We start from the raw sequence: 21,352 nt of genomic DNA on the forward strand, positions 1-21,352 counted from the left end.
TGTGTGCCGTGACTTCCGTTTGATTCTTGCCCCTCTGCACTTGTTCTCTATTCTGGTCCGTCCTCATGTCTCATCTCATAAAGTCAAGGCCGAGCAAGTCCAGCAGTCTTTGATATTCAGCACTCTGCCTGCCCTGTACAGCTATGATTTCCTCCCCGCCCACTTATCTTTCCTTCTCACCATCCGCAGCCTTTGAATTTTTATTGTTCCCCCTCGTTTCCATCTTCTGGTGATTGTCTGGTTGCTGCGGTGACCTTGCAACACCAAAAGTGGTCTCAGCCATAGATGAGTTTTAAGGGTTTTAGAAACATGGAGACATAGCAAGGAAAGGAAGTCTGGGTCACTGGGGTCAAAGCACACACATGAATAATAATAACTTTATTTATATGGCACTTTTCAAGCTTAAGCACAAAGTTCCCTCCAAAATTTAGAAAGTTAAGAACATATATAACTCAGTAAAATGTAGTTCTGTTTACAAATAAATAACTTAAAAACAATGAATCCTTCAGACCAGGAGAGTCTCTGTGCACTTAGCTAATCGTCTCTGAACCCCACAACCCACCAGCAGGTTTGAAAGGCATGTCATCTTTTACATATTACCTAGATTCCACTGTTTATCATCACCAGAAACTGTAGAAACAGAAATTGTCAAATTTTTAGTTTTCCGATGGTCCTTGAATGTATCATGTGAGGAACACTTGACAGTTTAAGTCCCTGTACGCACTAAATATGGAGTGTGGACTGGTGGCTGGAGAGGTGCCAGTTCACCTCCTGGGCATTGAACCCCAAACCACTCAGGGCGTCTGTCCAAAGCAGTCTCCTCTCTCTGACATCTCTCCATTTAATGCATGTATAGGTCCTGTATGTGTGTGCGTGTTTCCAGCCTGTTTGTATATGACAGTAGAGTGGAAAAAATTTTAATCTCACCTCAGATATTAATAAAATATTTCTTCTTCTGATTCTTCTTCTGATTCTTCTGATGATGACTCTTCTTCCTTCTTCTGATTCTGATTCTTCTTATTATTATTCTGATTCTTATTCTGACTCGGATTCTTCTTTCTGATTCTTCTTCTGACTCTGATTCTTCTTCTTCTGATTCTTCTTGTTCTTCTGATTCTGATTCTTCAGATCCTTCTGATTATTCTGATTCTTCTTCTTCTGATTCTGATTCTTCTTCTGATTCTGATTCTTCTTCTGACTCTGATTCTGCTTCTTCTTCTGCTTCTTCTGACTGATTCTGATTCTTCTTCTGACTCTGATTCTTCTTCTTCTGATTCTGATTCTTCTTCTGACTCTGATTCTTCTGATTCTTCTTCTGATTCTGATTCTTCTTCTGACTCTGATTCTTCTTCAGATTCTTCTGATTCTGATTCTTCTGATTCTGATTCTTCTTCTGCTTCTTCTTATTCTTCTTCTTCTTCTGATTGTTCTTGTTCTTCTGCGTCTTCTGACTCTGAATCTTCTTGTTCTTCTGATTCTGATTCTTCTTCTGACTCTGATTCCTCTGATTCTTCTTCTGATTCTGATTCTTCTTCTGACTCTGATTCTTCTGATTCTTCTGATTCTGATTCTTCTGATTCTGATTCTTCTTCTGCTTCTTCTGATTCTTCTTCTTCTTCTGATTGTTCTTGTTCTTCTGCGTCTTCTGACTCTGATTCTTCTTGTTCTTCTGATTCTTCTGATTCTGATTCTTCTTCAAGGGAATTATACACTCTGAGTGCTTCACATAGACAGAATGAGCATAAAACCACCAAATCACCAAAATCATAGAATCCTAAAGCCATAAATATTAGAATCAAGTAAGACTTGCAGCAGTGTGAAATATAAAAGGAAACAGTTTCAGGCTGGAAAGTCCTAGCTAGTTAAAGGCTAGAGTGAAGACATTTTTAGCTTTCTTTTGAAAATATTTAGTAAGCCAGCTGCCCTGATATCTATAGGTAGTGTGCTCCATAGCTTTGGGGCGTCATAGACAAAGGTTGCATTCCCAATTGTCTTTCAGCTGTTGCTATAAACCTCCAATAAATCAGCAGTACAGGATTACAGTGTTCTTGAAGATAAACCGTTAACAAATAAACTGTTTTGTAAAAAAAATCTGCATCATCAAGGCAGCAGGGAGGCCCTGAATGATTCCACTGAGACCAGCAGTCGTGACAAAATTCTGTGAAACTTCATCTGAACTGTCAGCTGTTCACACGGAGGAGAGGACAAGAGAGGTTATAAGCAGAGGTTGTAAATTGTAAATAGTTGATGTAAAGTGCAGTATAGTGAAACAAAGGTTGTACATAATAAGAATAATAGCTGAGGGAAATATCCGGGCCCTTAGCTTTCTGAAAATGTGGCCCTCCGGACAATATAGTTGAACAGCCCTGATGTTAGTAATGGATCAACCTGTCCTCCAATACCTGAAATAAAAATAAAACTCTGACGAGCTTTTGAATCCAATTAAATGAATTCCATATCCATGGACGAGGCAGCATGAGGCAGAAAGGGCAGTGTTGTGAAAACAGTGCTGGCTGGATGAACATCCTGTTTGAATAGGAGTGTTTGCAGCGTGACATTGAGAGCAGACAGTAGTTGTTTACTCGAGTACAATCAGTGGGGATATATACGCTGCATCCAGCCGTCACTTTCAGGAGGACAGTCGACAGGGTGGAGCAGCAACAGAGCACTAAATAGGAAACAAGCAATTATCTCTGCGTGGAGATCGGAAAGCGTACAGGAAAAGCTTCTGAGTGTCTTCTCTTCCTGCCTGGAACTCTCAATTAAAAGCAGCAAAATGTTAAAATGTGTTTGGGCAATGCAGATTTGGAAGAGATCGTGTTTTATAGCAGACTTTAAAAGATTTACACGGCAAATTATTGAACCTTATTAGATAAAAATCATCAGGACTCACGTTATAAAACACAAACAGGAGCATTGCTTTGTTATTCATGAGTCGTGACTGCCAGATCGTGGCTGTAATCTCTCGTCGTGCATTGAATGGAGCCAAGCCGGCTGTGTATCTGATCAGCTGATGGTTTTCCTTGAAGGCTTCAGGACTCCTCTACTCAGATTGTAGCATTGTTGTGTCTCCGCCGCCCTCTGTCCGCCCCAGGAAGCGGACTGCAATTTTAAAATAGCTGGAAGCCCGACCCTCGGACCCGACCTCCCTATCTGATGTCTGGCCCCGTTCTGGGGGCCGCTGCACAAAGCGCAGCAGGCCTGCAGACGAAGTAGGCCTCGAGACAGTTTGCTGGCATGGCAGCTGTTTAGGAATAAATCTGCATGTATTTGTGTGTTGTGCAGGAGTGAGTGTAGGAGGCAGATTGCAAAGGAGGGAAGTTCAGGTGCTGATGGATGCAGAGAGGCTGTAGAATCTGAGAGTGGAGGTTTAGTTTAAAATGTCTCATCTCTTCTGTCTGTTCAGTTTGTTTATGTCTGAATAAGAAGAACATTAAGACGTGTCTGCTTTCAGTGTCGTGATGTGCTTTTCTCTTCATCATCATTAACCTTTGCTTTTATTTGTGCTTTCTTACAGAGTGACAGGTTGTCCAGGTATGTTTCGCCCTCTTCATATTGTCACGCTCTTTCTTATTATCCATTATACGTTACCTGTACTGCAAAACAAATTTTTTAATTTTGAATTATGTTGTTGTTGCAGGAATGAGAGCACTTCATCTATAGATCGCAATGACACTCTTAGCCGTGGCTATGGTGAGAGTCGGAGGACATACTCAAGCCGACTGGACAGAGACGACACCACTGATTATAAGAAGGTGTGTACTGGATTTAAAACGCTACACACACCGCTGCTTCAGCTTATCTGAATGCTGGGTTTAATTCCTACGACTGGCAAAGGATGCAGTTTGACTTTTGTACAGGAAATTTTGTACATGGGTGTGATACTCAGTTATGGTCTACACTAAAATGTGTTTTACTAAGACATCACTGATTGATACTGAGTAGGCCCAAGTACCAAATTAGTGAGTCTAATGATTTGGCAGCACAATCCAAAGTACGAGCCAACAGCAGGAAGCACTAAGTAATAGAAACAGGTCTGAAGGCAGAGCTGACAAAAATTGGCTTAAATGTCTGTTATAAGTTTGTCACATCACAGAAATATGTCTCATTAATCACTGAGCCAAATTTGAAAGATTAAAAAAATCGCTAAGTATATAAAATTAGCTCTCAAAGTCATGGAAAAACAAATCTTCACTCTGCTGTGAAACGCTGTGGGCGTGTCCGGAGGGGTATGTCTGCAGCCTCTTGTCTCATGACTCCAGGCTGCAGCCATTCAGTCCACGCCCACTGGCGGGAGGGAAGCCGCCTCCGTGTGCTGTACAAGGACGTAACCCCGCGCCTGCAGCCGGTGGAACTGGAGGATGTAATCCAGGGAGGGAGAGTGTCTGTTCGGCTCCTTTAACATTGTAGCTTTTTACCAAATTTTCAATAAGAATTTACCGTATTTAAATGGAATCAGACTTTTCAACTCTTATCAGATGATCGCTGATGATTAGCTGTTGCTGCTGTTAGAGGCAGCGCTGAAGGACCGTCTCCGTCAGCTGCTCTTTCTGCCTGGTTAGCACAAGCTAATACAGCAGCAGCAGCTAACATCCAACACTGAGCCAGTAGACCAGTGTTTGGCAACCTAAACATGCAAAAGAGCTACTTTTGCTGGCACACACACACACTCACAAGCATACACACAGCTACCCCCTCCAAACCAGAGGCGGCTGCTGGTCTTTCAAGCAGGGACATCATAAAATTTGACGATTTTGTCGCATTTATCCAATGAGCGTCTCGCTTTGCTGCATGAAAAAAAAACCTGCTCAGCGCTGTCTCATAGGAATGCTTGGAGGCTCCGCGTCTACCGTGCTGACATGAGAATGTATGACAGGGAGGTCGCGTTTGAAAACTGGTGATAAACAGCTGACGTTTGAACATCATAGTCATGATGTGAAAGCATCCTAGCGCACGTTTAATGCAGTGTAAATTCTTATTGTAATATAAATTCAATAGTGCATATTTGACAATTTCTTCTATGAAATTTTAGGGGAAGTTCAGCCTCCCTTGTTGTCTCAGAGCAATTGCCCCTGCTCCAAACACTTACACACTGACACAGCCCAACTCTGTCATCTAACCCAAACGTTAGCCTTGTGATGCTAACAGTGTGTCCTGTCACTGTGTGTGCAACACTGTCCCAGTCATGGAGCTCACACTCGGGAAGCAGTAGTCTCATAATACACAGAGAAGGGCAAGGAGAATACACCATGAACTGCTCTTGACTTGACCTATTTTGCTGTAAAGTTGCAGTGATCGGACAAAATTGCAAGGTCACACAGAATTCATGGGATTTGACTGAATTGAACTGACAACCGGATCACTCTCCGTTTTCCTCAGAGTCCAGTTACTCTTGTTCCTCCATCCTCCATTAATGCAACCTGGGAATAGCCGATACCGATAGCCACCGTGGGAAGACAAAAGCGTTATCCTCTTCCTGTTTTGGTTGTGCAGTGGTGGACATGCTTCCTTTGTTCCATACTCGGTGGCAGAGAGAATTGCACGTTAGAGTCCCTTGATTGTTTACTTGTCACACTTGTTGATTATGTTTGTGTCTCTTGTGCAGCTCTACGAGCAGATCTTAGCTGAGAACGAGAAGTTGAAGGCCCAGTTACGTGACACAGACCTGGAGCTGGCAGACTTGAAGCTACAACTAGAGAAGGCCACACAGGTACATGGAGCCCACACTGTTTCAGCTCATCAGTATCGACAACACCATTAGAACTCCTCATGACGAATGACTTGTATGTTTTCCCGTTGCAGAGGCAGGAACGCTATGCTGACCGATCACAGCTTGAGATGGAGAAAAGGGTAATGACAACACCGCTCTGTTTCACACGTCCTTTGTTTTAAAACACTAAACTTTACTGAACTGATGTGTAACTCATGTCTCTCTCAAGTTTATCTCAAACTACTCAGACGTCCTTGTGTTATTTCTGATAAACCCGAGCTGCTTTAAACATGTTGGTAACACTACCGATGGGTTTATGTCTGAAGGTAACAAGCAGGCCCCAATATCATCTGGGTGGTGGTATGATCTTAACCTGACTCTCTGTATCAGTCTACTCTCTGCTGCTGGCTGTCGTGTCACACATGTAGTCGGGGGGGGTCAAAGGGACTTCCCCTCTCCCCCTCATCGCCACCCAGAACACTGCCACCTTCTCTCTCACCTGACTTAAAACCTCAGAGGCAGCGTGTGGTCACCTCTTCTCCAGACTGCTTATTCTGTTATTCATGTGTGTGTGTGTGTGTGTGGAAGTGTGTTTATCTAGTTTATACAGGAAGTAGATCAACTGTAGATCGTTACATTGCTGTTGAACGAACCTGTGCATGTGTGTGTGTTCATGGTGTTTTTTCACTCATGCAGTAATATGCTGGTGTCTTCAGCTGCAGCTGTTTAGCCATGAAGCCATAATCCATAGATTTATAAAATTCATCCATTATTTTTACGCCACGTTTAAGACCATCCTCCATTTGTCTTCACGTTTTATAATACAAGAATGTCCTTTTTTGTTTTGTTGTGTTCAAAAAAGACATTCTGACCCTTGTGTCCATGAGTCATTTCATTTAGGGGATAGTTTGTATTTCTTTAAGTGGGGTTATATGAGGTACTTCTCCATAGCTAAAGCTAAGCAATGTACTGCCGTGGCTGGGAGCAGCAGCAAAGCATATTTTAGCCACCCAAAAAAAGAATGGAAGATACAGAAGCTTTAGGCCCGTTTCCACCGCAGGAACTTCGGGGTAATTTTATGGGGCCGGGGCCGTTGGTGCGTGTCTCCGCCGCAGGAACCACCCCCGAAGGACAGAGTTCCGGGACTTTTACGGGGGCTAAACAAGTCCCTGCCTCGGGGTAGGTACTCAGAACGGCCCCGAGAAACTCCTGGCTGGGGCTTGGGATTTACTTAGTGCTGATTGGATATACTCAGGAGGGATGTGACGACAACAGAAAGCAACAAAATAGCCGGCATTTTTAAAACTCAGCAGACGAGGGTTAGCTCGTTCATAGCTTCCGCTGCCATGTAAAAAAAAACTCACTAAATGGCCTGTGAAAAAAATATTTTTTCCAGCGGATATCTTAGTTACAACATGATTGAGCTAGCAAAGCAGTTTTGTGTTGATATCTGTGGTATGTATTCAGTTTTGGGAAATCACGATGTCTAGAAAGCATCAGGCTGCAGCTGACAGGGACAGCTAACGTTAACAGCAGCAAGGCTAACATCAGGACGTCATCTGTTAAAAGCCTCCCGTTGTCGGATACGACATGATACTACTCCAGTTAGCTCTATCATGTTGTAACTAAGACATCCGCTGGAAAAAAAAAATTTTCACGGGCCATTTAGTGAGTTATTACAGACACCGCTAAGGGCTAACAGCTAACGGCGCCCCTACGTCGCCCCAGTCAAAATGGTCGCGCAACGATTACATCACATACAGAGCCCGTAACTTTACAGGAACCTTCCTCGTACTCCGCTCTCTCAGTGGAGACACAGCGGTTGAGAGGGCCGAGCAAGAGGACGTTCCTGTAGTAGTTCCTGCCCCCCAAATAGTACCAGGAACTTCTTCAGTGGAAACGGGCCTTTTGTCTTCAGTGCTATATTGTAGGCAACTGGACTTGCTTGAGTTTCTTGAGGAAGTTTCCCCTCTCATCCAAGAGGCTTCTTCAATCCTGGGATCCCTCCCCAGACGACCTAGCACCCATTCACACCTGGACCCATCTAACACTAACGACTCACATGTGACCTTATCGACTCTGTAAGGGTTCACACCCACACTGCGACTCCACACCGGTCATTTAGAGCTGAAGAAGCCTCTTGGATGAGAGGCGAAACGTCTTCAAGAAACTCAAGCAAGTCCAGTTGCCTTAGCCTGGTTCCAGACCATAAACCCCGCCCACTCAACTGAGTAGGCTCGCATCTCTGGTCTGGCATACTGCAATGAATTTGCAATTTATCTCGTCCAAACGATGGAAGGACCAATGAACGCCGGGGGTGGGGGCAGGTCTAGCGATTAGCCAATCAGCGCCACATTAACGATGCTATCGAGGTATTTCGCCACTACTCGCGTTAATGGAGGACCAAATTAAGGAAGCTGCTAAACTGGATTTAACGGCGATGCAGCTGGGTGTGCACAACGACGGAGACATTTTAAACGGGCAATGCTCGCTTGTTTTCGCCACCCCAGAGGCATGGATACTAATGATGTCAGATTCTGGGTGAGTCGTTGATCTCTACTGATTGGTTAGGGAAAAATCAAATTCCCTCCCCCTTGTAAATCGCCTTCAATGGAGGCGATGTCAGACTGAATGTTCTGGGAGCTTCAGTCTGACACTCAGGCGACAGTTGCCTAAGATATAGCACTTACGATTACCATGACCTGAATGACTGAGAATCTTCACCTACTGTACGTACAGACGCTTTGAGTCGTTGGTTCAGTCCAACAGTCAACCCAGAGCATCTGTATTTAAAGACCTGGGAATGAGACTCAACAATCAGCTCTCTTTCACCAGAGTTACACACAGAACCTTGAGGTGTTCGATATATTCAGAATATTTACACCACTTTACCTTGCTGTCATTTCAGTCCTTTCAAACCTGGAACTGAACTTAAAGTGAAATGTATCTATGCTCTCTTCAAAGTCAGACTCTATTGACAAAAACAGTAATTTTACCTCGCGGAACACAGGAGTTGCTGACATTTGAACTGGTGCCAGTACTTCAAATTCCTTTACTCTATCACTAATAACAAAAACAGAACTTTTGAACAACCTGCAGTCAATAAGTGATTCTGCTCTTTTCTCGTAATACTTTTCCCTCGTTGCGCTTTTCTGAGTCTCTGTCTGATGTATCTATGTGATACAAGACTATTTATAAAATAGAATAGGAGAGAAAATAGAACAGATAGCTAGCTGGGAAGCCAACAATGCTCCTTTCTTAGATACCGAAATTTGGCAACGTGAATCAGCACTTGTGATACCAACGTAATTTGGTTGGTACCCTTAAAAGTACCGAGTTCTGTACCCAACCCTGCTATTACTACCACTGCCTTGATCAGTTTGTTTGTGTTTTTGTGTGACTTTGTTTTTTTCAAAGCGTTAGTTTGGATTCACCGAAGTCACAGAATAACACAAACAAACTACCGAACAAGGCAGCGGTAGACCAGCAGCTCCTGTGTTCAGCAACGTAACATTACTGTTTTGAAAAGAGCGGGGGGAAAAGGCCTCAGTTCCCTGTTTGAATGGGCTGTTTGCCTGCAACGTAAAGCAATAAGACTAGCTAAAACCATTGCGTGCACATAAACCGCTCTTCGTTTATTTAAGTGGCTAAAGTATGTTGTGCTGCTGCCTCCATCCACAGCAGTACATTGCTTAGTTTCTGTGACAGTACTCCTCCCTGCTTCTCCTAACTGAGGGCTTGCTGACTGCCATCAACTGTGGGTAATACACAGACTATGGATAAAGTACCTCACACAACCCCACTTAAAAAAAAATCCAAACTATTTCTTTAACATACCATCCAACACATCTCCATGTTCCCATCTGTGGACTCATTCCTGCCTTGGATATCCTTACATATGAATTACATACACGTCACTGAATATGTAAGTCAGAGCTGGCTGTTGCTTGCAGACGCCTCACGAGACATGCGTGTGTTCAAGTGTGTGTGTGTGCTGTCGCTACACCCTCACCATCTTCCCCACCGTATTTTATGCAGTGTGTAGAGCCTGCACTAAAGTGTGCTTCCTGCTAATTGTCTCCATTAAATGTGCGACTCCAGAGTTTAACCTGCTCTCCTCCGCCCCCGCAGGAAAGAAGAGCTCTAGAAAGGAAGATTTCTGAGATGGAGGAGGAACTTAAGGTACACACAGTCACAGGCATACACACTCACACACACACATTATACTCTCTGTTCATGCACAGTGGGGTTTAGAAGGTTTCCATTAATGGAGTCAAGAACACAGCGAGTGTGGAGGTGGTACTTGTGAGCTCCAGCATAGTGCTAACAGCTGTCACGTCAGTCAATCAGTGTCCCTTTGTGTATAAATCTCACTTTTGGGGGTTTAATGGGAGCAGTGAGTCATGTAAAATGCCACCATGTTTAAAAGATATGTTTTACTTTCATTGTACCCAAATAATATTTTAAGAATCTGGAAGCATGAGCAGTGACGATCAGACAGGTGTTTAATAACATTTCAGATCTTAGCAATTAACATCTGGAGTGCAGTGTTATTATAATCAGTGGGAATAATGGGCTAAATTACAAAAAACAGGTCCCAGGTTGTATTAAATTACATTTTCTTAGAAATACTCTGTATGTACATCATGTCTGTTTTTAAAACCGGACAAATATGATGTAGTTGATAAAGGGAAAAAAAAAAATCATCTTGGCCCAAATGTGAGACGACCCCCCTGTTCAGACATATACATGTTGAGAAAGTAACCAGATATTTTTTTCATTGCATATTCAGAGGACATGTAGCTAGCGGTTCGTGAGGAGATGTTTGCTGTATGTGACAAAAACTTTTCAAGCTTAGGAAGACTTGGAGAGCCTTCAATTTTGTCAACAAAAACTAGGACTAAATATGTTCGGCAACACCCTTTGTCCTATGACAAAGACGAGACGATGACGAGACAACACCAACATCACAAACATTAACCACGACTTTATTAATATGCAGTATTGTTGACAAATAAGAAAAGACCTTTGCCTTTGAAATTGTCGCACGTCTAAAAATAAATTCAGTCTCACGTTGTTTTCTTGTCAATTCGGCATCAGTATAATCCTCAAAGAGAAACTGTATTTGCGTACAAACTTTTCCTTTTTGGTTTTTATTGCCTCAAAAATGAAAGAAAGTTAAAAACAAACAAACCAGAAAACAACCTGGAAAAAGAGCTTAAAAATTAAAATAATAATTATGCAACATAATTTGAAATATGTAATAATAATAATTATAAATCTAGTTTTCCTCTAGCTTTTTTTTCCCATAGGTTTTGAAAAATAATTTCCTAAATCTTTTAACTTTTTGCAATCTGTGGGACATTTCTTACCAAGTTGCTCATTGCCTTTTTCCCCTGATTTCTGAAAGAAATTGCACCAATTTTCTCAGGGTTCAAAGGTTTGAATACTCGTGAAAAGTGTCTGAAAGCAGCACAAGAAAAGTGATACAACATGCTAACGTTATTAGCACAAGCCTATGGCATTTTACATTGTATAAATTAGCCTAGCTGCTAGTGGACTTTTCCTCTGCTCGTATGAAGCCAGGGACAACAGCAACATTTAACAACCGACAAAACAACTGTCTATAAACACGTTTTCCAAACAAATATAGCATGCTAACGTTATTAGCACAAGCCTATGGCATTTTACATTGTGTAAATTAGCCTAGCAGCTAGTGGACTTTTCCTCTGCGCTTAGGAAGCCAGGATAAATCACACACAAGACTTGAAATGCTATTTTAGTGGAGGCTTTATTGTCTTCACAATTGGGGCTAAAAAGCTCCTGATGAGTCTTACAAATGAATATCTAATGTTGTGAATACGTAAATGTTACAACCTCCACTCTTGTAAATGTGATTCCTGTTCAGTACAGTATCTCACCTGTGTCCACATGTTCGACTCCTCCTGCTAAACGTGCATCTGTTACTCAGCTCAGGCACATCTCAGGTCAGCTGCTGTAATCTATGTTGACATCTCGGTTAAGCTCCTCCACTGAGACGGCCAATTAAATGTCCCTTTTCTTGGAACTGATGTTAGGACGACAGAGAGAGAGGGAAAAAAATCCATTAAATCCTAGTAAGCAAGTGTTGTTCCCATCGCTGTGATAACCAAGTGTGTTTATTTTTAGGCAGCTGGCTGATCTTATCAGTGTCACTTTTCCATTCTATCTACAAGCATCACGCTGAAGCGGAAAAGCTCTTAATCATTCCTTCGGTTTCCAAAATCTGTCCCCATTTTCTAACAATCTTCCTTTTTCTGTTCTCCCTCTTCTCCTCCTCTCGGCCCCTCTTCTCTATTAATTTATATTGTCCTGTCTTTCATTAAACCTTTCTCTCCTCACCTGTTTCTACAAACCTTTTCCTCTCCTGCCATTCTCTCCTTCCTCCTTCCCTCCTTTCTCTTTGTTTTCCTGTGTTGTGGTTGTTGTTTTCCCCCCCTGCAGAACCTCCCCCAGGTAAAACAGGTTCAGGCCCTGCGGCAGGTTAAGGAGCGGCTGCAGGCTGAGAACCGGGCCCTGTCCCGCGTGTTGGCAAAGCTCTCGCAGTCCGCCTGCAGCCAGCTGCCCACCGTCGACCTCTAAGCCACGTCCGTCTGTCCACCACCATCTCCTCCTTTTTTCCTGTCCTTCTTCTTCCTCACCTTCCCCCTCCCCCCCTCCTCCTCTTCCCAACCCCATTCTTCTCATGCTCCATTCGTGCTCTGCCCGCACCCATAGACAGGCAGGTGCCCAGCCGCCCAACCACCACTGGTTTTGTAACCTCCCCTTTCCGCCCCCCTCTGCCTCCCCAGAGCTTTTGGTTTTCAGATTGGGGAGGGTGTCTTTTTTTTATTTTCACAACAGGACACTCTCCTTTTACAGTCGGCAGCTGGCAGGTGATTTCCACAACTGTCAGCTCGTAAACATACCCTACATATGTCAAACTAACGTATATATCTACAGTAGGTGGAGAAAGGCTCAGGTAGGTGTCATTAAAGGCTGGCAGGTGTCTAAATTTACTCCAAAGCTTAATTCTGAACGAACACATGAATCACTGTAAAGGAAAGTGTCCTCTTTGTAGTTCCTAGTTGTGACGCTTCCATCACAGGGAGCTCAGTTGTTCAGTTTGGCTTGTTCTGGCTTCCTTGCATGAAGTGGCTTCCTTTTTTGGCATCAACCAAATTTTCAGAGATTGGAACCTTTCCTTTCCCCCTCCCCTCGTTTTCTCCCCCAAATGTTTAATTTTGACAGATGACATCAACAAGCATGGACACAGGCTCAGCATTGTGCCTGATCAGTATCAAGTGTAAACTCATGTCAGAACATGAATGAACATGTGAGCTAGCAGTTGATGGTCATCTGTGATCAGTACATGAGTCTGTTTTTAAGGGGACTGGAATCTGTTGTTGGAGTGTCAGTGACGTAGAACATGCGTCACCCTACTTAAAAGGTTAGTTTGGATTTTTTTGAAGCGAGGTTGTGTCAGCTAGAGGCAGTGTGTTAGCTGTAGTAGATGTCAGTCGGTGCACCACCTCTTCAAGACGGTCTCGGTCGGGTTGTTTTGGTGCACACCTGAGTGTGATTGCTGTGTTCACACCTGCCCAAGTGAACCGCACTGAGGGGGCAAACGAACTTGAGTTTGATTGAACCGAACCAAACAGGGCAGGTGTGAATTGTTTTCAGTGGGCCGCCATCTACTGTACATGTAGGTAACACACTGAGTGTCGATAAGTACCTCGCACAAGCCTGTTTCAAAAAATCCGAACTATCCCTTTAACGTTCACCACCACAGTGTCTGTACATTTTTTAAACAGTCAAACACTACACAGTTATATATGTAAGCATCTCACAGAATTAAAGACATACTGTCACCCAAATAGCAGAATTTATGTTTTTGTTGGTGATACTTAAGTGTACTGAGTTTTGTTCGGTATCACACATCAGTCCAGCATCTCAAAATCATGCCAAGATTGAGATAAAGTCGATACAAGAATTCATCCGTTACGACTCAGTCTAACCCTCCAGAATCAGACGTGATGGAGCTTCACCTTAGATACTACGGAGCCTGGCAGGTGTCATGAGGGGAAACACATACATTCTGCTCTTCAGTAATTTGAGTCAGACTCTAAAATTACTAATAAATGTGCACAAATTAACAGAATATAATGCTGAACAATCTCATTGACATTTTAACAGGCTTTTTTTTTTTCCTCCTGGGGATCAGTCTCATCCCGACATCTGTTGTTGAACAAGCTAAATCTGAAGCATAGACACATTTCTTTATCCAAGGTGTACAGAACAATGCACTCAGTTAAAGTGGCTCGTTGAGATTATCTTGTAAATTTCACTTTCTATTTTAATAACTAATTAGTAGCATCCAAAGCAGAGCAGTATTGCCGAAACAACATTCAAAGTAGCGTCGTAACTTTATTTTTTTTATTACAGTGAATTTCTGGCACAGAGTATTTGTTTTAGAGTGCTGTAGAGTGAGTGAATAACAGACAGGTACTTGACAGAGACAGCAAACTAGCTCGTCAACAAACACAGGTATGACGCTGAATACATTCAACCGTGTAGACGTTGTGAAATAATGACTAAGGAGCATTCTGGACCCCCTGGCTGGACCAGTTGGGAACCACTGCAGTAGAGCTTGAAGGAAGGAAGGAAACTGAAATAAAGTGATAGCAATTATATTTATATGAGTGAAATAACTAAGTATTTGTTGGCAACTCGGTACCAGAGACGAGTTGCTGCTGACGTTTGCGCAGCTTGTTTCTCTGCTAGCTTAAGATCCAGACATCCAGTGACTAAAATCCCTCATCCAATCAGATCACACAGTTAAAAACAACCAAGATCTGTAAAATGATATTGTAATAGTGTGGCTGAAAACTGGATAAAAGTCAGTTTATGACAGCTTCTGGCAGACAACCACAACCTTGACGCATAGGTAAAGGGGATATGACGACATGAACGGCGATCAAATGACACAGACCGTGTTACGTTTACTAAAATTACAGATTTCTATGGGTTTGAACATTGTTGGAAACATTTAGGATGATGTAAGTGCACAACTCAAAAACATATAACATCGGTCCAGTCGTTTTTAAACACTTAGATGCAGGAAAGTTGCATATTATCTTTAAATATCTGCAGATAACACAGGAGCACCAAGATGCTTTTTGCTTGGCTGCACAGTTACAACAAGAGTTGTTCCTGACACCTGCCGGGCTCTGTTGGAGACGATACAGCGATCCACATGTCAAACTTTCGATGCACTAGATCAGATTAAAAGTGACTTTGTGTCTCTGCTGTGTATTTTTGTGGCTGCCGTTGAGCAGCCGCTCAGACTCTGCATGGCTTTCTCAGGATCTTTGGCCTGTGGTGTGCCCGCTTTATACTCCTCTCTGTCTCTTTGACTTGGGACAAAGATTTAATTTTCTTTTTTCTCTTAAATAAAGGAGAAAACAAAACATGAGCGATGCTGTGTGACTCGGAGATTGCTTTACACAGGCTGCAATTAACAGTTTGTAAAAACCGGCCTGACTGGTTTGACGACGCTTTGTGTCTGTTGAGACTTGTCTAAGCCTTCTCTCTCTCTCTCTCTCTCTCTCTCTCTCTCTCTGTCTCCTCCTCCCCCTCCCTCTTTTCCTTTTTCTTCCCTTTCAGATGCTCCCAGACTTGAAAGCAGACAACCAGAGACTAAAGGACGAGAACGGAGCGCTCATTCGAGTCATTAGCAAGCTTTCCAAGTAGAACAGACCCCCTCTGCCCCGCCCCGTCTTCTGCACCCCCTCTAGTCCCCCATGGCAGTGACTAATGGAATTGCACATTTAGATATTAATTGCAACAGACATCAGAGACAAGACTCCGTTTTTTTTTCTTTCTTTTCCTCCTCCCAGCTCTTTATCTCCCCCTTTTTTTGCTCCACCACCACCACTGCGGCATCCATCCATCCATCCACCACCTCCTCCTCGACTATTACCCACTCGATCGTGTGGCTGCTGTCCTGATAGAACCACTGAGTTTACAAACAGGAGACGTGTGATCAGCATGTAACCGGGCGGGGAAGCCTGAAAACTATTTAACCAATAAGCCTTAGTTGTACATAAAAGAGGAAAAAAAAGAAAAAACACTCGCAGCGATCTCTTCTCTCTCTTCTCTCTCGGCTATCACTGAAGAACAGATATTATCCGACACCTGATTTTATTTGTGCCACAATCTTTTCCTCTCCTTGTGTTCGTGTTGTGTGCTGTGCAGTTTCCCCTTTTTAAAAACCCCTTAAAGTGCCACTTCTGCCCCGTATCGCTCCTTATCTCCTCCCTCACACACACACAGTCACTGACGCACACACACTCGCACCCCCTCATTTTTTTTGTTACCTCTGTGTGTCTTCCTCCAAGAGGGATTTTTTTTTTTTTTTTTTGAATTCTCGCTTTAGCGGAAAAAGAGGCGGACCTGGTGGAATTTAAGCTTTCACTGTATGTGCAATATGCATTTCTTTTTTTTTTTTAATGCTTTAATGATGAGTCCATCACAAGTAGGATTTTTCACTCTTCCACCGCTTCCATCGCTCACCTTCCTCCTCTTTTTTTTTTTGTTTTTTTTGTTTTAAGTTTGTAGTGTAGTCAGTTTATACTCTGTATTTCTCACTTTGTTTTAGCAGGTACTGAGTGACGCTGTATATACCTGTATGTATTTGTTTGAGACCAGCACATGGCATGCGTTTATGGTTCCCGTCTGTTACTATTAAAAAGTATACAAAATTCCAGAGGACAAAAAGGTGTGTTTTAATTATTATTTCTTTTATAGACATTGGATACATAAAGTAGAGCCGCTCTCTCGTTACACGGGGACGACTGGCAGTGTTCAGTGCTTTAATTTTTCTCCAGTTTAAAATAAGTGTTCACATAATTGTGAGATTTAAAAACAGAAAAAAAAAGAAATAATCGCTTCACTACATTTCACTTTCATTGTATTCAGTATCTTGGAAGAGTGCTGTTAATTTTGTTTCCAATTTTTTTTTTTTTTTTTTTTTTTTTTTTTATAAAGCTGTAGTATTATAGCCAAGGTGTTGTCACTAAAAATAAAAAAAGAGAACTATCTTAGGTATCGCTAACCCAGTCCTTTTTACAAATGTCTACATGCACTGTCAATGCCATGTGAGGAGTCTTGATGTCAGGTTAAAGCAAATCGCCACCATCAAATATTCCATGCATCTGGAAAAAAAAAAACATTTTATGCATTTCAGTGGCCTTTTAAGGATATTTTAGTAAAAGTTTAAAAAATTAAAAAGGAAAAAAAAAGTCGCTGCAGATGGGCCGATGACCATCTACTCTGGTTTAGACTTTTTTTTTTGTTTGTTTGTTTTTCTTTATTATTATTTTTTTCCCGTCATCTTGTAAAATAGGTGTGTGGCTTAATACATGCAAGCTGTGCTGTGACTACCAACCACTGAAGAGTTCATTAAAAATAAACTTGTACATTGTAAAGTTCCCACGTCTCATTATTTAATTATTTAAATATTGTTTTTTAATAACTGGTTTCACTTGATTCTGATTGTCTGGCCTGTGGGGTTGCTTTCTCGAGAGCTGCTCATACACACAACCTCACACACTCGAGACTGCGCTTCTCTTGGTCCCCAGCGATACACCTGCCAAGTGTTTAGTAAAACGGACGAACGGTTCCTGAGACACTTGAAGGACAAACAGAGATTTGATGGATGAATAAGAGTAAAGTCTCTTAAATAGAAACAATGATGTAGCTCTGGATTATCAGTTCTCACTGTGAAATGTTTTACTGGGATTATTTCTCTGTCAAAAAGTACCTAGTAACATGCACTTATTCTGGAAAGAAACGGTGTTTTTCAATACAAGCACGACAAAATTGTATTCACCTCCATCATATTGGAGCAGAAGTCTCAAAAATTCTTGCACATAGAATCAAAACTGCCTGTGTATCTATGGAATGCCCTTCAAGTCAATATTAGATGAATAAATAGATCAATAAATTAATATGGCATGCTAAAATAATTAAATAAGGAAATAAATACATGAATAGATCTGAATATAATAATGTCAATCAGTTAGTATAGTTCAATAAATAAATTGGATTTTATTTTTAAAAAAAGATGGTTTTCAGGGAACTACGTGTTTTAAATTGAGTGGATTTTTATTTCATTTCACACTTAATTTAGGATTATTTAGTGGCCACATTTATTAATTTCAAAGGCATATTTATTTATTTAATATTAACTTAAATGGCACTCAAAAAGACTCCTTTTTTTTTATTTCAGGGGACTTTTATTTCAAAATTAAAACTGCCTGCATAACTATGGAATTCCATTTAAGTCAATAATAAAACAAAAAAATAAATATGGCTTTGAAATAAATACACAAATAAATGTTAATATAAATTCATCATTAAGTCACTATAATTCAATAAATAAATAGGTTTTTATTTTTTAAAAAGGATGTTTTTCAGGGGAAATGATTTTTTTTTTCATATTTATTTTGTGGCCATATTTATTTTCTAAAGGGCATATTTTTTTATTTTATTTTTTTATGCTGACTTAAATGGCATTCTTATACAGAATGTTTTTAGTGAATATTTCCATATTTATTTATGTCAGGATTTATTTCATATTTATGTCTTGCATAGGCATATTTATTTATTTATTTATTTAATATTGATTTAAATGGCACTCCATACCTGAGTGGACAAGATTAGGGGCTTAACAGAAAGTACTTTTATTTTTATTTTTTTAATTTTTTTAAACTCTTTATTGAATTTCAAAGCTTTTCAACAGTCATTAGTGTACAAACAGTGTTAAGTGAAACAGGCAATTTGTAAACATCCTTCACCCATCTCAGGTCATGAGGCACATAGAGACAAGTGAGTAAACAAACACACCAAAAATAAATAAATAAAATAAAATAACATAAAATAAGTAAATAAATAAATAGAATAAAATAAAACAAGGAGGAAAGAGTCAGAAAGGAAGATGATATGGGTAGTTGATTAATCCTCTTCTGGGTCTGGTATAATGTGTAGAAAATACTTTTATTGTAATTTGGGTGAACTGGCCCTTTAATGCCGTTATACTCTAATAACCAGTCATGTTTACCGTTGAAAATTATGTTAAAGTTCATGTCTGAGAACTTAAACTGTACCTGCCCCTTCTCCAACAGGGAGTGTAGAGCCTCTTCACTGTCACTACACCATCAGACCAGTAGATGGCGCACAGTCAGGTGCACTTAACATCATTTTACCACAGTGGAGAAATTTCTTTTAACTAGTGAGTATACACAGTCAGGAGATGTATGAATGTAACAGCGGACACATGAAACACTGCAGATTACAGAGTTAAATGTCTTGACCAAAAGACCTTGAATCAGCAGAGTGATATCTCTGCTTCCCCATTAACAGCAGGAACTGTTTCTGTACAGCAGGTTAAAAGCATCAACAGTAAGCCGACTGGTCTCCTAACTGAGTTTAAAATCCTTCAGATTCACAGTATTCATTCTCATGATTCTGCACCGTTTCACTGTGCTCTATTGTAATTCTACATGGCAGCTGATTTGAAACAAATAAAGTACAGCTCAGAGGAAGATGACATGCACACACAGCTGTAAAGTGACAAGAGTGTCTGCTGAGTGTTTGCTGCAACTTCCTCCACAGAATCAGATTCCACTTTGTGACTGACATTCAGTGGTGAAAGTACTCAGATCTTTAATTTTAGTTACAAGTTCAAGTCCTTTAAAACTTCAAGTAGAAGTACAAAAGTACAGCATCCTGCCTGTCCTCGCTGGTATCGCTCCAGCAGAGGTCAGACGAAAAGCAGCCACGCTGGCCCTCGCTTGAAAGGCACAGACGAGTGAATCCCACCTCCTCCGCAGGATCGCTACTGAGACACCACAGCGCTCGCGTCTCAAGTCCCATCTGATACCTCCAGGGCTGCCTGCGTCGAGGCAAGATGGAGGGACCAGTGGAAGTCAGCAGAACCATCAAGGCTCCGCCACTACATTGAAGACCCCACAGATGTTTCCCAACAGCACCTGCCCCGAAAGTAATGGACAACCCTCAGTCACCTGAGGACAGGCGTAGGACACTTTGGGTCTCGTGGACAGTGCCCACTGTGAATGTGGGGATCCACTACAAACTGTGGAACACATAATAACACGGGCCACCGAATGGCGATCACTGTCTAACTGACCTGTATGATGGAACACTGGTCAGGCTTGCCTCAACGGAGCTGAAGGTCTAAGGACATACAACAGAAGAAGAGGGCGAAGGCACGTGCTTCACACAGTAACACAGTAACTTTCCTGTGCAGTGATTGATTTTCTGATTTCCCTGAATAGTTGCACATAGCATATTCACTCAGCCCCCTCCTGTCCTGCTCTCTATTTATCAGACCACAAATGAGATAAGAATTAGCTGCTAGCCACTCCACGGTCCCTCCGCCTTTCTCCCCGCCGCTTTAGACCGCTTCACTGGGAGGAGAGTGGGCAGCACCTCCAGAGACGGACCTTCAGTCGGCAGCTGCAGCAGTTCCAATTCAGCCAGACAAAAGCACAAACCCCACAGCGCCGAGTCTAACCTGCGTAATGGCAGCAACAGAAAGTTTGCTGATCTGCTGCAAAGTTGTGGCTGCTGGGTTGCACTCCTGCCAGCTCTTCTCCCAACGAGGTGGTCTGTAATTGCGGGGAGTGAGGCTAAGGACACACTGTGACTCGAGGCTCTAACTACAATGTGAACTTGAAGCCGCAGCTGTAAGCGTTTGACTCCAGTTAGCAGAAGGCTAAACCATTAGCAACATTTTCTCTCCATCTCTGAAAGACTTCATTGATACTGACACGTTTTACTTTGTTATCATCTTTCTGTTTTGGCTTGCTTTGCAGTGTCGACAGTCATAGCCGATGCTGGAATAACAACTTTCTCCGCAGGATTCTCCACCATTGAATCAGGCGGTCAGCAAAGGGACGTGCATCTACAGCCAATAGGAACACCCTCTTCCTGAAATCACCTGTTAACGGCTAAAGTTGTGGCTAATGTTTTTTACAGCATGAAAGCAGAACCAAGAGGAGGTGCAGAAGTCTAGTTTTCTCTCTGAATACTTGAATTACAATACGCCACAAGTTTAACATGGGATTTTTGCTCAATGATGCCAAAATAAAACTGCCTACCCCTGCTTTAATGTGCAGTGGGTGAAAGTGGAGCTAATTTTAATTAGATTATCAAATAAATGTAGTGGAGTAACATTATAAAGCAGCATGAAATGGAAACACTCAAGTACAAGTACCTCAAAATTGCACAGTAAACATACTTAGTTACTTTCCACCACTGTTTATATGACTGATAACTTTACTGTAAGCTCTAGTTTCTGTCAGTAACAGCTCACGAGGTGTGACCTGCTCACTTAAATCTGTAATAAAGGGCTCCGATGTTTCGATCAAGCTTTGAGGATAAGTGGTGGTATCTGCTATAATTGCCCAGAGTCATGCAAAAGTGTTTTGCTTTTCTATTTTTCCATTGCCTCACCACGTGGTTAGGAAGTCTGGTTTGTGTCTATACTGTGACATGGATGTGCTTCCTCAGGACCTTGACAGAAGAAAAGAAAAAACT

At 41.8% G+C, this 21,352-nt stretch overlaps 1 protein-coding gene across 7 annotated transcripts in view; it reads left to right on the forward strand.

Annotated features, from left to right (window-relative positions):
• Nucleotides 1-17,220, forward strand: part of ppp1r12a (protein phosphatase 1, regulatory subunit 12A) — a 70,745-nt gene extending 53,525 nt beyond the window's left edge. For 6 of the 7 annotated variants that reach the window (XM_050036743.1, XM_050036747.1, XM_050036741.1 and 3 more), the window contains 6 exons: nucleotides 3,518-3,534; nucleotides 3,641-3,755; nucleotides 5,606-5,710; nucleotides 5,803-5,850; nucleotides 9,842-9,892; nucleotides 15,395-16,771. In XM_050036743.1, the coding sequence (XP_049892700.1) occupies nucleotides 3,518-3,534; nucleotides 3,641-3,755; nucleotides 5,606-5,710; nucleotides 5,803-5,850; nucleotides 9,842-9,892; nucleotides 15,395-15,481 (423 nt within the window). In that variant the 3' untranslated portion in view covers nucleotides 15,482-16,771. Of the gene's footprint in view, nucleotides 1-3,517; nucleotides 3,535-3,640; nucleotides 3,756-5,605; nucleotides 5,711-5,802; nucleotides 5,851-9,841; nucleotides 9,893-15,394 lie in introns of all 7 variants that reach the window. The other variant, XM_050036746.1, reaches the window with a different exon arrangement.
• The last annotated feature ends 4,132 nt before the right edge of the window (nucleotides 17,221-21,352 follow it).

Source organism: Epinephelus moara, chromosome 23 (assembly GCF_006386435.1).
Source record: "Epinephelus moara isolate mb chromosome 23, YSFRI_EMoa_1.0, whole genome shotgun sequence".
In the NCBI taxonomy this organism is placed as follows: domain Eukaryota; kingdom Metazoa; phylum Chordata; class Actinopteri; order Perciformes; family Serranidae; genus Epinephelus; species Epinephelus moara.